Source organism: Anabrus simplex, chromosome 12 (assembly GCF_040414725.1).
Source record: "Anabrus simplex isolate iqAnaSimp1 chromosome 12, ASM4041472v1, whole genome shotgun sequence".
In the NCBI taxonomy this organism is placed as follows: Eukaryota; Metazoa; Arthropoda; class Insecta; order Orthoptera; family Tettigoniidae; genus Anabrus; species Anabrus simplex.
The window spans coordinates 44,283,649-44,299,246 of NC_090276.1; the positions used below are offsets into that span (position 1 = coordinate 44,283,649).

The window sequence follows — 15,598 nt, forward strand, 5'->3', positions numbered from 1 at the left end:
AAAAAATCTTATACGTGACAGATAAAAGTGATATTCCTCGGTAGTTGTTGACGTCTGTTTTCGGTCCCTTTTTATGTAGTGGGTGTATTAATGCCACTAGCCAGTCTTCTGGTATTTTCTCATATCTCCAAATATTCCGGAACAGTTCTGTCACTTCAGTGATAAAGGCGTCATTGGCTATCTTACACAGTTCTGCTATTACTCCATCTTCACCAGATGCTTTGTTGTTCTTTAGGCAGTTTATTACTTCCCTTACTTCTTCCTCATCGGGTGGTTCAGAATCTGGGTTCTGGATTGTGTCCTTCTCAATCTCCAATTTTTCTCGTGGTGATTCACAGTTAAGGAGGTCTTCAAAGTACTTTGCAAGGATCTCACAGTTATCTTTATTGTTGAGGGCAAGAGTTCCGTCCGTTTTCTTGAAATGCAGGCTCGGTGCTATATAGCCTTTGATTCTATTTTTAAAGGCCCTATGGAATAATCTGGTATTGTTTTTCTTGAAGTTTTCATCCATTTCTGTGACTTCTGCCCTAAGGTGTTCTCTTCTGACTCTTCTCAGTGTTTGGTGGGTTTGTTTCCTTATTTCTCGTGATTTTTCCAAATTTGTCACAGTCTTATTCTCATTCCATGATTTCCATGCCTCAAATCTTTCTTTGATTGCATTTTCACATTCTGCATTCCACCATGCATGCTTGCTTCGACGTTTCGTAGACGCTAATTCAACTGCTGGCTCCTGCAGATTTTTTGTCACTTCATTCCAATTTTTTGGCACCTGTAGCTTTTTCCTGTATTCTTCCCTCTTTTCTTGGATGAGCAATTCACGGTCAATTTTTGGCACTCTGTTGCCACAGATATGTGTTTTTCGTCCAGGTATGAAATTCATCTTAATCTGTGATAAATAATGGTCTGATGTTACATTAACCGCTTTTCTAACTTTGACGTTATAAATTTCCTTGTAATTGTTCTTGGATATCGCTACATGGTCCAGTTGAAATTCGCCTAGCAAGGGGTTTGGTATACCCATGTTTTCTTTTTGTTGGGGCGTGCTTTGAAATGGGTAGACATGAGTTTGAAGTTGTTCATATTGCATAAATTGATCAGTCTTTCTCCGTTTTTATTCGTCCCGTTGTGTGCCGGATATTGTCCAACTATTTCAATGTACTTCCTTTCCCGCCCCACTTGTGCATTGAAGTCCCCCAGGAGAATTTTGATGTTATTTTTTGGGATCTTTAGTATTTCATCCCCCAGTTTGTCCCAAAACTCTTCAACCATATCGGGGTTCTTTTTATTATCCTCATTTATTGGTGCATGAGCATTTATCAGCGTGTATTTCTTATTCGCTGATTTGATCGTCATGAGTGATAGTCTTGAGTTTACACTCTTGAAGTTGACTATAGTGTTTAGAAACTTTTTGTTTACTACAAAGGCTGTTCCCAGTTGCGGGACGTTTTTCATGATCTTTCTTCCGGCCTTTCCTTTGAAGATTCTGAACCCATCCGATTCAAAAGGTTCTTCATCCATGTACCGCGTTTCCTGGAGGGCCAATATCGAGATATCGAGTCTATGTAGCTCCGCTGTTAACTGTTTCAGTTTTCCAACCTGAATAAGGGAGTTGATGTTGAATGTTCCAAAATAGTATTTTCTCTTATTCTTGAATTTAGCAATGTTCTTGTGGTGCTCCGATTCACTCACGAGCTTCAAAATGTCAGGCACCCTGGAATCCGAAAGCCTGATTTTGTCTTCAGGGTAATTTAGTTCGTAAGAAGCTTGTTCCATGATATTAATGTTCATTTTAGGGGTTGGACATAGTCCAACATTGTACAACTAAGGTTGTTAGCCTTAGAGGGCCTCATGATGTTTTCTGGCGAAAGGCAGGCATTTCCTCCTACCTTAAATACGTATTATTATTATTATTATTATTATTATTATTATTATTATTATTATTATTTCGACTCATTGGCTGAATGGTCAGCGTTGAGGCCTTCGGTTAAGAGGGTCCCTGGTTCGATTCCCGGCCGGGACAGGGATTTTAATCACCTTAGATGATTTTTTTGGCCCGGGGACTGGGTGTTTGCGCTTGTCCCAACACTTTCCTCTTCCTATTCAGACAACACACTACACTACCAACCACCACAACACGCAATAGTGATTATATCCCTCCAAATAGGGTTGACGTCAGGAAGGGCATCCGGCCGTAAAACATGTGCGACACAGTTCACACCCGCGACCCCACAAGTGTAGGATTATTAATAATATAATTACTTATTGCCTGGTGTAAAAAGGAGAAACACAAAAAAAATCCTGCATGACCCAAACCGCGTTGCCAATTTGCATTGTCTTGCTTGTTTTGTTATTTGTTTGTTTGTCTGTATATCACGAGATAGGCTAGATTGTAACAAGTAGTAAGTGCTCCCTACCGCGCACAATAAAACGTTTTGTATAAATATTAGTGACACGAACCTTTTTAGAACCCCTACTGGTTATGTAAATCTCTGTAGGCTACAGAGGTGTATATCTCAATAAATATGTAAGCAATATATCCTATAAGTGGTTAGAAATCCCCTTCCAAGGGCATGGCCATCATTTATCACAAGTCCGTTTTTAAAATATTTCCTCTTCCTTCTCGAATGTATGCACGATATGAATGTTACTCATTCAATCAATCATCAGTAATCTGCATTTCGGGCTGTCATCCTGTTTTCTGTCATTTATTTACCTAGCCTTTTCTTTTCAAAGAAATGTGAAATTGATCGAAAATTTCCCTTGATAACTTATTCCAATCCCTTAGTACTCGTCCTATAATTGAATATTTGCCCCAGTTTGTTCTTTCAATCTAGTAGGATGTAGTCCGACTCGTTGGCTGAATGGTCAGCGTACTGGCCTTCGGTTCAGAGGGTCCCGGGTTCGATTCCCGGCCGGGTCGGGGATTTTAATCGCTTCTGATTAATTCTTCTGGCTCGGGGACTGGGTGTATATGTCCGTCCCAACACTCTCCTCATAATATTCAGACAACATACTACACTACCAACCACCACAGAAACACGCAATAGTGCTTACATCCCTCCATAGAGGGTTGGCGTCAGGAAGGGCATCCGGCCGTAAAACAGGGCCAAATCCACATGTGCGTCACAGTTCGCACCCGCGACCCCACAGGTGTGGGAAAAGCGGCAGGAAAAGAAGAAGAAGAAAGAATCTAGTAGGATGTAGCATCTGATCGGTGGATGTGACAAAGTGTTGTCAACGAGGGCGCTCAACATTCTGAACAGTCAATAAAAGCAGAACTCACAATGAAAGGCCAAAAGTCATGGGAAGACACTGAATGTTTTGTTAACGAGTCGCTCCTCCGCAAGTCATCAAAACGGCAGCCGTACGGCGAGTCATCATCGACTCTACAAGGCGTTGGGATCGTTGTGGACCCACGCATCTTGCATTACTACCCACAATTGCTCTTGTGTATTTGGTGCGGGGTTCATGGAGCGTACACCAGCATCGACAGCACCCCATAAATGCTCGTCTGGATTAAGATCAGGGGATCTGGATGGCCAATCTATGGTCGTAACTTCACTGGAGTGAACCTCCAACCACCTGCGTGCCACCACAGAGCGGTGACATGGCGCATTGTCCTGTTGAAACATGGCATCACCACTGGGGCCAGAAAAGGATGCAGATGGTCTGAAAGAATGTCCACATCACGTGCACCTGTCAGCGCTCTCTGCAGCCGGACAATGAGGCCTAATGGCGACCATGAGAACGCCGCCCAGACCAGAACTAAGCCAGCTCCCCCTTGGACTCAACATTGTTGACACGTAGGATCCATAGCTTCATGGGGCATACGCCACACTCTCACGCGCCCATCAGCTCGATGGGTCTGGAACCGGGATTCTCGGACCATACCACAAGCAGCCACTGTTCTATGGTCCATTGCCGATGTTCGCGGGCCAATGCACGTCGTTGAGCTCTGTGTCGAGATGTCAGCAAAGGGACACGAGTTGGTCGTCGGCTGGTGAAGCCTATGCGGTGCAGTTGCCTCCTTACAGTCCTGGTAGAAATGAGTTCCTGACTCCCAGCATTCAACTGGGCGGTGATCTGACTGACAGTAGCCCGCCGAGCGCGCAGTATGGTTCTGCGGAGGAGATGTGATGTACATTCGTTAAATATCTGTGGTCTTCCCGTGCGGCGGCACGCAAAAGAACTCCTCTGGGAAAATAATTCCGGCACCTCGGCTTCTCCGAAAACTGTCAAAAGCAGTTAGTGGGACGGAAAATATTAACATTAATTTTTAAAACTAAATGCTATGAAACTTTCCCAAACCTTTTCGAATCTTGTCAAATCTTCAGCAATGTCAGACAATCTTTGACAATTTTTTCTTGTGAAGTATTGAATCGAAAGAAAAAGATCTGATAGTGTACAACAGGCATAAGACACGGTGGATGGCAGCTTCTGTGTACTGGAAATAGCTTGTTACTGTTGGAGAGGTGAGGGGAAGGGAGCTGTTGTGTATGCTACGTAAGTATGCAACAATGTTGGGTACAGCTCAAAGAAATTAATCGTTAATCCCTTACCTTGGCCGTAAGTCGAACCCGGGACCAAGAGAACCGAAGGCAATGAAGTTGACAATTGCGTCCTGGAAGCGGACTCCTAGCGGTTTACCATCACACCTTCGTTGATTATTAAAAGGGTGATAGGACTGGGGTACACTTTACAAAGGTGAAAAATGAGAGTATCCTCCTAATTCAGTACAATAATATTCCGTCATTAGACGGAGTAAACAAATTCAAACATGTTTCGGCTCGTTTGAGCCATCTTCAGTGAAAAATGAGGGGGGTTTGAAATAATTTACATAATATAAGTTGAAAAAATGCTAAAAAACATAATGAAGGAGCAAATGAAAAAACAAACAAAAGAGAGCCTAGACGGAAACAAAATTAGCACAAATATACAATATTTACATCAATATGCTTAGCAAAAAACAACTCACTGCGACAAAATTCAGTGAAAAGGTGTTAATTTAAAATAATAATTGAAACTAAAAATTGTGTTAAACTAAGAAAACAAAGGAATGAAAAAACAAATGATGCAGATGGAAATGAACAATAGTAGCACATGGTGAGGTTGTGGACCTCATAGTTTACAAAATATTGTTTAGTAACAATAACAAAATAGGTTGAAATCACTGTCGAAAATCATCCTTGTAGAAACCCATCACATTAAATTGGTCAGGAGGGGAGCGGGAGCAAACATTTTTGAGAAACCAAGCCTGATATAACGTGCAGGCGAAAAGCCTGTGACAAGGAAAAAACACCAATCAAATTTAAAGCTTTAGAAACAGCAGCATTCTCAATATCTTCTCAATCTAGCAGTCCCTTTCTTGAATATTGTTCCATAATATTGTCTGGTGTCTTGCCTTATTATAAAGGGTCGGAAGGGCCGCGATATAAAATTGAGAAGCTGTGTTAGGAATTAGGAATTAGGAGGATACTCTCATTTTTCACCTTTTTAAAGTGAAAACCGTCAATATGGAATGATTCTAATATCTTGTAATAGGACTGCGGTAGTTACTGTGACCATGATTAGGGTATTATCCCAGCATTTGCCTGGTGTAAGCAAACCACATAAATCGTTCTTCAGTGCTGCATCTCTCGAATGTAAACATAGAGTTGCACGGCGAAGCCAATCCGCTCGATTTTATGGTATTCGTCTTCCTTTAGCCGACACCTCCATAATTTGAGCGCCAGATTTTTCTTTTTCTTTTCTTAGATAATGATAATAATAATAATAATAATAATAATAATAATAATAATAATAATAATAATAATAACTAGAAAGCACTCGTGATATATAGGTCAGATAACGTGTCTTGATATGAAATTTCTGCATGCGTTTCCCGTTTATTGTTTATTTTTACGATTTATATTACCTGTTAATTTTGTGTTAAGCGAATTTTTGTAGATTTCTTTATTGTAGCATTGATTGATATTTTTTACAAACTATTTTGTAGAGTTATTGTAGTGCGTTTAATTTAAAATTTTAGATTATTTTGTCTTGCGTAGAAGTTTTTCTTTTTGCAGCCCATATTGTGTGGAAAGTAGATGATCCTTCCAAAGAAATAATAAATTGAGTCATCAGCTAGAGTCCGGATTTATAGGTTCTAATAGGTTAGAATGCAAACTTACTTAAGCGAGTAACAAATATACACTACCTGCACAACGATTATGCTACGAGATTTGCATAGACATCAGGAGTACAACCTATAAAACTCCTAGAATTTATGTTACTCTTGCTACGCTATGGAAGAACGGGTTGCACGGTACTTCCTATTACTGAAATTAGTTTGCATTCTAACCTATTACCACCTTAAAATCCGAGGTGTAGTCATCACTGTAGGTATTTATGCGTTGCACTACAGATACGATGTGCGCGATTCCAACTGTCTGTCACGAATTAGCCAAGTGAACCCGAGAACTGTGGATTCAACACTAATCTCGGTCATTCTGGACATTTTCTTTTTCCAACCCTTCTGAAACCCCATGTCGATGGAGACTGAACTTGGATTTAAACGGCATCTCACCTACCACGTAAATATGGTTGTTTTCGGTATTTTCTTGTCACTCCCTCACAACTCCCAACCGTAGGGGTGTCTTACGCCCTCACAGTGTTTTTCTCCAGATAGTAAATCATATGAGTATCATGTTTGGTTGAGAACTATGCTGAAACATACACACCATAATCTCAATCATTTTGGACATTTCATTTCCCACTACTTTTCATCCCTTATGCCGATGGACACTGAAACGGCATCCGGAGTGTCACTATTTACCTTAGCCACCCCGAAGAGAATGGATTCGACACTAATATTGGTCGTGTTCGATGATTTCTTCATATCAATCCCTCCCTACTCCATCGCTACGGGTGCTAGTACTGCTCTCCAGGTTGTATTGTAAGACACATGTGTACCAAGTTTGTTTGAAATTGCAGGTTTGCGTATAGACGCCTGCTATTTCTAATCGTTTAGCTTCGCTGATACTTTAAGATATTGCTCCTTAATTGTGTGCAACCCGCTAAGTACAGGATATACAAAGGGCACTAGGAAAGTTTTGCATTGTGAGTGAACGCTTTAGACCTTTTCAAAATAATTTCCACTACACTCAATACACTTCCTCATACGTCCAAACTAGTCACTGAACCAACTCTGCCACTTTTCTTCGGTTAAATTTTCACACTCTTGATCCCATACTGCCAGAAGATCCTCGTCGGATGCAAAACGCTGCCCTGTATGGAGGGTGATCAAGCACAGTCAACCCTGATCTGGCAAGAAAATCCATTGTTACATTAGCACGATGTGCTGAAGCATTGTCGTGATGCAAAAGCCAAGTGTTGAGCCGTGACCTTGGACGGAGCTGCTTGAGAGCCTGGATGACCTGAGGCAGACAAGTCTCACTGTACCAGCCCCAGGGGCTCTGAACTTTGGAGCGTGGGTTGGCGACCACGGGGCCCTTAGCTGAGTCCTGGCATTGCTTCCACTTACTTGTGCCAGGCTCCTCACTTTCATCTATCCTATCCGACCTCCCTTGGTCAACTCTTGTTCTTTTCCGACCCCGACGCTATTAGGTTTGCGAGGGCTAGGGAGTCTTTCATTTTCACGCCCTTCCTGGCCCTTGTCTTTCTTTGACCGATATCTTCTTTTTTCGAAGTGTCGGATCCCTTCTATTTTTCCCTCTGATTAGTGTTATATAGAGGATGGTTGCCTAGTTGTACTTCCTCTTAAAACAATAATCACCACCACCACCACCTCTCACTGTACCACTTCGCAGTAACTGCCCTTTGTGTTTCTAGCACATCCCGAGTCAGGATGCCCGTTTAGTGAAGAATACTGCAATCATCCTTATATTCACTGACCTTGACTTTCGCACAGTCACAGGAGTTCCCTCATCTTCAAACACCCCCTGTGGGTGGGGGCGGTAGAATAACACCCACGGTATCCCCTGCCTGTCGTAAGAGGCGACTAAAAGGGGCCCAAGGGGCTCTGAACTTTGGAGCGGGGGTTGGCGACCACGGGGCCCTTAGCTGAGTCCTGGCATTGCTTCCACTTACTTGTGCCAGGCTCCTCACTTTCACCTATTCTATCCGAACTCTCTTGGTCAACTCTTGTTCTTTTCCGACCCCGACGCTATTAGGTTTGCGAGGGCTAGGGAGTCTTTCATTTTCTCGCCCTTCGTGGCCCTTGTTTTCCTTTGGCCGATATCTTCATTTTTCGAAGTGTCGGACCCCTTCTATATTTTCCCTCTGATTAGTGTTATATAGAGGATGGTTGCCTAGTTGTACTTCCTCTTAAAACAATAATCACCACCACCATCTTCAAACAGCTAGACGTTGTTGTGGGATTTTGTTGGGACATCGTCATGATAAAGCCAAGTTTCGTCACCTGTAACGATGCTATTGACGTTACGCGAAGTCTCATTTTCAAACTGTTTTAGCATTTTTCGGCACCATTTCATTCGATATGCCCTTTGTTCCTTTGAAAGTGAATGGGGCACCCAAAGGAAACAAACCTTTCTAACATGGAGATGGTCGTGTAGAATTGAATGAATAGCTGGTGCAGGGATGTGGTCGGTCTCTTCTACCTACCGATATGTCGACCGCCTCTCTTGCTGCAACATTTTCCTCACAACTTCAATGTTTTCCTCAGTCACTGATTCAGACGGTCGCCCAGAACGAGAATCGTCTTCAACACCAAAATTTCCCCTCTGAAACTCTTTGTACCAGCGGAAAATTGTTGTCCGATGTGGACAGTCTTTCCCCAGCACAGGAGTCATTTCCTCCAGGCACTGGACGACAGTTAATCCACGAACAAAATTGTAGCGGATAATTGCGCGATATTCACCTTTAGACCACACTGACATCTTAACTTACTTACTTTCAGTCCCACTGCTTGGCAACAACTGGTGTGCAGGTCGCGCCTTGCTGTCTTCTAGACCGGTTTTCACCCCTCTTTTCATCCCTCACCATAACAGGGGTGTTCAGCCAACCGTTCTTACGTATTGCTAAACTTTCCTAGTGCACTTTGTATAGCGGGCTAGTGTAAGCTTCGCCAGCAATTGGGAACATGCATCATTTTCAAAAATATTTTTTTTGAAAAGTACACCAATGAAATAGTACGTAAACGTATTACATTGTGGTATGTTGCCTTGTTTTCTACCATTAAAAAAATATTTAATAGTGCCTTTCCGCAAGGCGAGTGAAACGGCCTCTGACGTAAGCGGCGCGCTGTGACGTCACGATCCAGTACCGCATGGAGCTCTACCAGTCGTTGTGCATCAGCCGTTGCTAAAAGCCGATTGTTTATTATTCATGATCGCGAATAACTTCGAAATGACAGAAGAAACGTTCAAAACAGCACAGTCAGACAATCTACCATGTGTAGATGTCATCATTCTTGAAAAATGTGACTTTTGTGGCCGCAGAAATTCGCGGATAACAAGCAAGTTTGTAAGTGGCGTCTTTTATATACGTGCAATATACTGTAACCCATAGTATTAGGATAACAACGAACCTGGATAGATATCACATCACTTTCAACATTTCCTTCTAGACTGATTCCCCTATTAAAGAATAACATTACATTTTCGGGCTTTCAGCATTAGTAAAGTAAGAAATCGGATTTCAGCACTAACATAAACATATAAGTAGCATTATAGTACTAGTCCGCTTCTGTGGTGTAGTGGTTAATGTGTGCCACTCCCGGAGGCCCGGTTTCGATTCCCGGCTCTGCCATGAAAGTTGAAAACAAATAGTACGAGGGCTGGAACGGGCTCTACTCAGCCTCGGGAGGTCAACTGAGTAGAACGGTTTCGAATCCCACCTCAGCCATCCTCGATGTGGTTTTTCGTATTTTCCTACTTCTCCTCCAGGCACCTAAGGCCACGGCCGTTTCCTTCCCTCTTCCTTGTCTATCCCTTCCGATCCTCCCATCCTCCAACAAGGCCCCTGTTGAGCATAATAGGTGAGGCCGCCTGGGCGAGGTAATGGCCCTCCTCATCAGTTTCATCACCATACTCAAAGTCTCACGTTCCAGGACACTGCCCTTGAAGTGGTAGAGGTGAAATCCCTCGCTGAGTCCGAGAGAAAACCAACCCTGAAGGATAAACTGATTAAGAAAGAAAGAAAGAAAGAAAGAAGGAAAGAAAGAAAGATCATGGTACTATAGGGCTATAATCTATCATTCCCAAAAAAAAAAAAAAAAAAAAAATTATGGTTGGGACAACTGGCCTACCCACTTCCGGGGCCCATGAAAGAGAATTAAATATCTTTGTGGAGGGAAAAAATTAAACATGATAAAGATAAATATGACTTCATCTAGTTTTCACAAGTCGGGCTGAGTGGTTCAGACGGTTGAGGTGCTGGCCTTCTGACCCCAACTTGGCAGGTTCGATCCTGGTTCAGTCCGGTGGTAGTTGAAGGTGCTCAAATACGTCAGTCTCGTGTCGGTAGATTTACTGGCACGTAAAAAGAACTCCTGCAGGACTAAATTCCTGCACATCGGCGTCTCCCAAAAATCGTAGAAGTAGTTAGCGGGGCGTGAAGCCAATAACATTAATTACATTTGGCTTTTAACAAGCTGAGCATATCAAGAAAGAAAAGTGTCCTGGTGACATTTTAGTCGCTCAATACAGGAATGTCTTTGGGTGCTGTGACTTTTACTTTTTTTTTTTTTTTGCTGTTTGCTTTACGCCACACCGTCACATATAGGTCTTATGGCGACAATGGGACAGGAAAGGCTTAGGAATAGGAACAAAGCGGCCGTGGCCTTAGGTACAGCCTCAGCATTTGCCTGGTGTGAAAATGGGAAACCACGGAAAACCATCTTCAGGGCTGCCGGCAGTGGGGTTCAAAACCCACTATCTCCCGGATACGAGCTCACAGCTGCGCGCTCCTAACCGCACGGCCAACTCGCGCGGTATTTTTACCTTTCGGTTTATTGACTTGGCTTGTATAACCTAAAACTTAGGCTAAGTTGGATAATATTTTAAACACCTACATCACTATTTCCACCTGTGTGCAATTATGTTATTTATTTCATTAATATTATGATAATGATTATAATTGAGCATTGTTAACTTATAAGACCCCAACAGACAAGCATTGGTTTTGTGTAGAGTTATACATTTGTTAAATGCACGTTGTTTCCTTTCATAATGTACACGCCTATTCTTTGTTACATTATAGAGTATTTAGATATAGCCTAAATTTCTTTACCAATTAAGCTCTTCAATAAAGACATACATAACTGTCCCATGCCAAGATATATTGGTAGAATTAGAGCTGTCAAAATGGTTCATAACCCCTTTGATTTATTATCTTGACATGGATCACCCAAAACATAGGTTAGGTTTGGAGAATACTTTAATAATCAGCATTATTTAATGCACTGTTTATTACTTTCATATTCCAAGATGTAATTGAAGCATTTAAATAAAGCATCATACATTAAAATTTAAAGTTTTACCACTAGAACAGCTGACATGGAAAAGTGATTTGAAAATTCAAACAAATTCATCTTACGTTAAAATCTTCAAAAAAATAAAGTATAGACTTTTCCGATATATCACCAGCATTTCTCCGGCTCGCCAAAATCCATTTCTCCCTAGTTTTAGCTTCTTTGGAACATTTATAAACAATTTGTTTGGGATGGTATGCGATGTGCTATTGCACATCGGAACTATACACCATTTATAAGTTTTCAGCCTCACTGTCTGTGCAGGATTCATTTTAAGTCTAAAATATACCACTCAGATTATTATCCAATGTATAGACCTCGAATTTAACCATACCAGACACTAACATAAAGTAGAAATACGCGAAGTGTATCCTGCTTCTCACAGCACACTATGTGTTATTTTGTCTGCTAATTCAGTCAACCTGTACGATGACGTCAGACCAATGAGATCGCGTACTTGCGTGACGTGACATTTTCGTAGATTTTTATCATGTTTGGAGTTATTATTTGTACATTCTGATCACATTTTTGAATTCTTCATGAAATTTTGAATCAGATTAGCATATTTTTAATTAAAACCCCGGATCATGCATGTTCCCTATTATATTGGAGTGGTCATTTAGTGATTTTATATTAGGATTACCCAAAGTTGAGACCTGGAGACCTATCATTGCTTGATGATTCACCGGCAGGTAGTTCCGGACACAATTAAAAAGGAAATCGGTCCAGTAGAACGGCCGGACGGACTGCACAAGGCTTATTTTTAGTATCTTTAAAATAATTTTTAGTATTTTAAAATAATAATAATAATAATAATAATAATAATAATAATAATAATGTCCACCTCTGTGGTCTAGTGGTTAGTGTGATTAGCTGCCACCCCCGGAGGCTCGGGTTCGATTCCCTGCTCTGCCACGAAATTTGAAAAGTGGTACGCGGGCTGGAACGGGGTCCACTCAGCCTCGGGAGGTCAACTGAGTAGAGGGGTATTCGATTCCCTCCTCAGCCATCCTCGAAGTGGTTTCCCGTGGTTTCTCACTTCTCCTCCAGGCAAATGCCGGAATGGTACCCTAACTTAAGGCCACGGTCACTTCCTTCCCTTTTCCTTGTCTATCCTTTCCAAACTTCCCATCCCTCACCAAGGCCTCTGTTCAACATAGCAGGCGAGGCCGCCTGGGCGAGGTACTGGCCATCCTCCCCAGTTGTGTCCCCGACCCAGAGTCTAATAATAATAATAATAATAATAATAATAATAATAATAATAATAATAATAATAATAATAATAATAATGTTATTTGCTTTACGTCCCCCTAACTACTTTCACGGTCTTCGGATACGCCGAGGTGCCGGAATTTAGTCCCGCAGGAGTTCTTTTACGTGCCAGTAAATCTACCGACACTCGTATTTGAGCACCTTCAAATACCACCGGACTGAGCCAGGATCGAACCTGCCAAGTTAGGGTTAGAAGGCCAGCGCCTTAACCGTCTGAGCCACTCAGCCCGGCGACCCAGAGTCTGATGCTCCAGGACACTGTCCTTGAGGCGGTAGAGGTGGGATCCCTCGCTGAGTCCGAGGTAAAAACGGGCCCTGGAGCATAAAAAGATGAATAATAATAATAATAATAATAATAATAATAATAATAATAATAATAATAATAATAATAATAATAATAATAATAATAATCATAATAATAATAATAATAATCAAACCGGGCGAGTTGGCGGTGCGGTTAGGGGTGCGCAGCTGTGAGGTTGCACCCGGGAGATAGTGGGTTCGAACCCCACTGTCGGCAGCCTTGAAGATGGTTTTCCGTCGTTTCCCATTTTCACACAAGGAAAATGCTGAGGCTGTACCTTAATTAAGGCCACGGCCGCTTCCTTCCCACTCCTTGGCCTTTCCTATTCGCCATAAGACCTATCTGTGTCGGTGCGACGTAAAGCAATTTAAAAAATAAATAAATAAATAAATAAATAAATAAATAAATAAATAAATAAATAAATAAATAAATAAATAAATAAATAAATAATGTCATTTAGGCTACTTGCGTGTCAATTTCGATGCTCCGTTCTTCTCTACCATTTGATAAAAACGGGAACTCTTTTGGACAACTTCGTTTTTAAAATTAATATTATCGGATCATCACCAGAGTTCTTTTACATGCCGACATCGTACAAGATAGACTGCCGTTTTTACCCTTTCAAAATCCGACTACCTCTGCCGGATTTGAAACCACGACCTTTGGATCCGAAGCCCGACACTGTAAGTATTAATAATTGTTAATAATATCCTTAAAATAACAGTCCGACTCGTTGGCTGAACGGTCAGCGTATTGGCCTACGGTTCAGAGGGTCTCGGGTTCAATTCCCGGCCGGGTCGGGGATTTTAATCACTTCCGAGTAATTCTTTTTCAGACAACATACCACACTACCTACCACCACGGAAACACGCAATAGTGATTACATCCCTCCATCTAGGGTTGGCGTCAGGAAGGGCATCCGGCCGTAAAAAGGGCCAAATCCACATGTGCTACACCGTTCGCACCCGCGACTCCACAGGTGTGGGGAAAAGCGGTAGCAAAAGAAGAAGAAGATCCTTAGAATAACAATCAACATCCTTGCTATTCGACCCCTCTGTGGGTGTGGGCCGTAAAATAACACCCACGGTATCCCCTGCCTGTCGTAAGAGGCGACCAAAACAGGCCCCAGGGGCTCTAAATTTTGAAGCATGGGTTGGCGACCACGGGACCCTTAGCTGAGTCCTGGCATTGCTTCCAATTACTTGTGCCAGGCTCCTCACTTTCATCTATCCTATCCGACCTCCCTTGGTCAACTCTTTTTCTTTTCCGACCCCGACGGTATTACGTATGGAGTCCTAGGGAGTCTTTTATTTTCACGCCCTTCGTGGCCCTTGTCTTTTTTGCCCGATACCTTCATTTTTCGAAGTGTCAGACCCCTTCCATTTTTTCTCTCTGATTATTGTTGTACAGAGGATGGTTGCCCAGTTGTACTTCCTCTTAAAACAATAATCACGACCACCTTATTTTCTGATCGAATTTCGTATTCAAATTCTTTAGGTATATTCTATACTGATGGTGTTTTTTATGTTCTATCTGTACATTATTTTATATTACGTTTGTAAGTAATTTTTAACTGACATCAGGTTGGTCCCGATGATACAAATTGAAAATATCAAGCAGTTCTGAACGAGGATTATCAAACACTGTATAAATTCCTTTACATAATAGGAGCCTCAGTTCCTTAGCACTAATCAAATCAGTCATAGAGGTGCGTACGTGTTGGAGATCAGGGTGCGAGACACGCTACTATACCTTGTGCTCAAGGGCATAGTACAGACTGGGCCCTCGGCTTCTGGCCAGGTCGAGACGGTAGGGCATGGCCGCCTATATATAATCCAGGTCCTACGCCGAGCCGGCTCAAAGCCGCCTGGATATCTTCCTCAGTCAGTCATGGCCTCTTCGAATGCGCAGATTATGGTAAGTCTTAAGAAGAGTCTTCTTATTCAACAATGAGTGGATATCTACTTGTGATTTATTTGGTTGCTAATTTTTTTTTGCGACATTAATATTAGCATACATTACATTTACAAGATGTTTTGCTTATATTTCCTGGTCTAATATACCTGAAACGTGAGGCAAAGTATCAAATTTACTGCGTCAAAATCTTACTTTTTTAGAAATCTCTAATTTCTACGATATCTCCAAAGAATATTTTAACTGGAAAGGCTTTTTAAAACGATGTAAATTTGAAGATTTGATTATCATTTTTTTCACTTGCAAACATATTTATTTCGACTTTCTGTGAGAGAATTGGGATTTATTTCTGTTCTCATTCCTAGAATGCGTAGAATTTTCATTTATTTTATTTTATTTTATTTTATACAGGCTTTTAATTGCGAATTTTGTTTAAAACATTCTGGGACTTTTTTGAAAAATAACTTAATCTGATACGCAGTTGAAAATTCACATTTATTATTATTATTATTATTATTATTATTATTATTATTATTATTATCTGGATTGAGAACTATGGTTACGATAGTTAATAACATTGATTCGCAGTTTAGGATTTTGGAACTGCTTAAGCATTT

The 15,598-nt window shown here is 41.5% G+C and overlaps 1 protein-coding gene across 1 annotated transcript in view; it reads left to right on the top strand.

Annotated features, from left to right (window-relative positions):
- Window positions 1-3,820: 3,820 nt before the first annotated feature.
- Window positions 3,821-15,598, top strand: part of LOC137502803 (uncharacterized) — a 67,022-nt gene continuing 55,244 nt past the window's right edge. Inside the window, exons 1-2 of the mRNA XM_068229801.1 lie at window positions 3,821-3,913; window positions 14,736-14,984. Coding sequence (XP_068085902.1) covers window positions 3,821-3,913; window positions 14,736-14,984 — 342 coding nt within the window. The remainder of the gene's footprint in view (window positions 3,914-14,735; window positions 14,985-15,598) is intronic.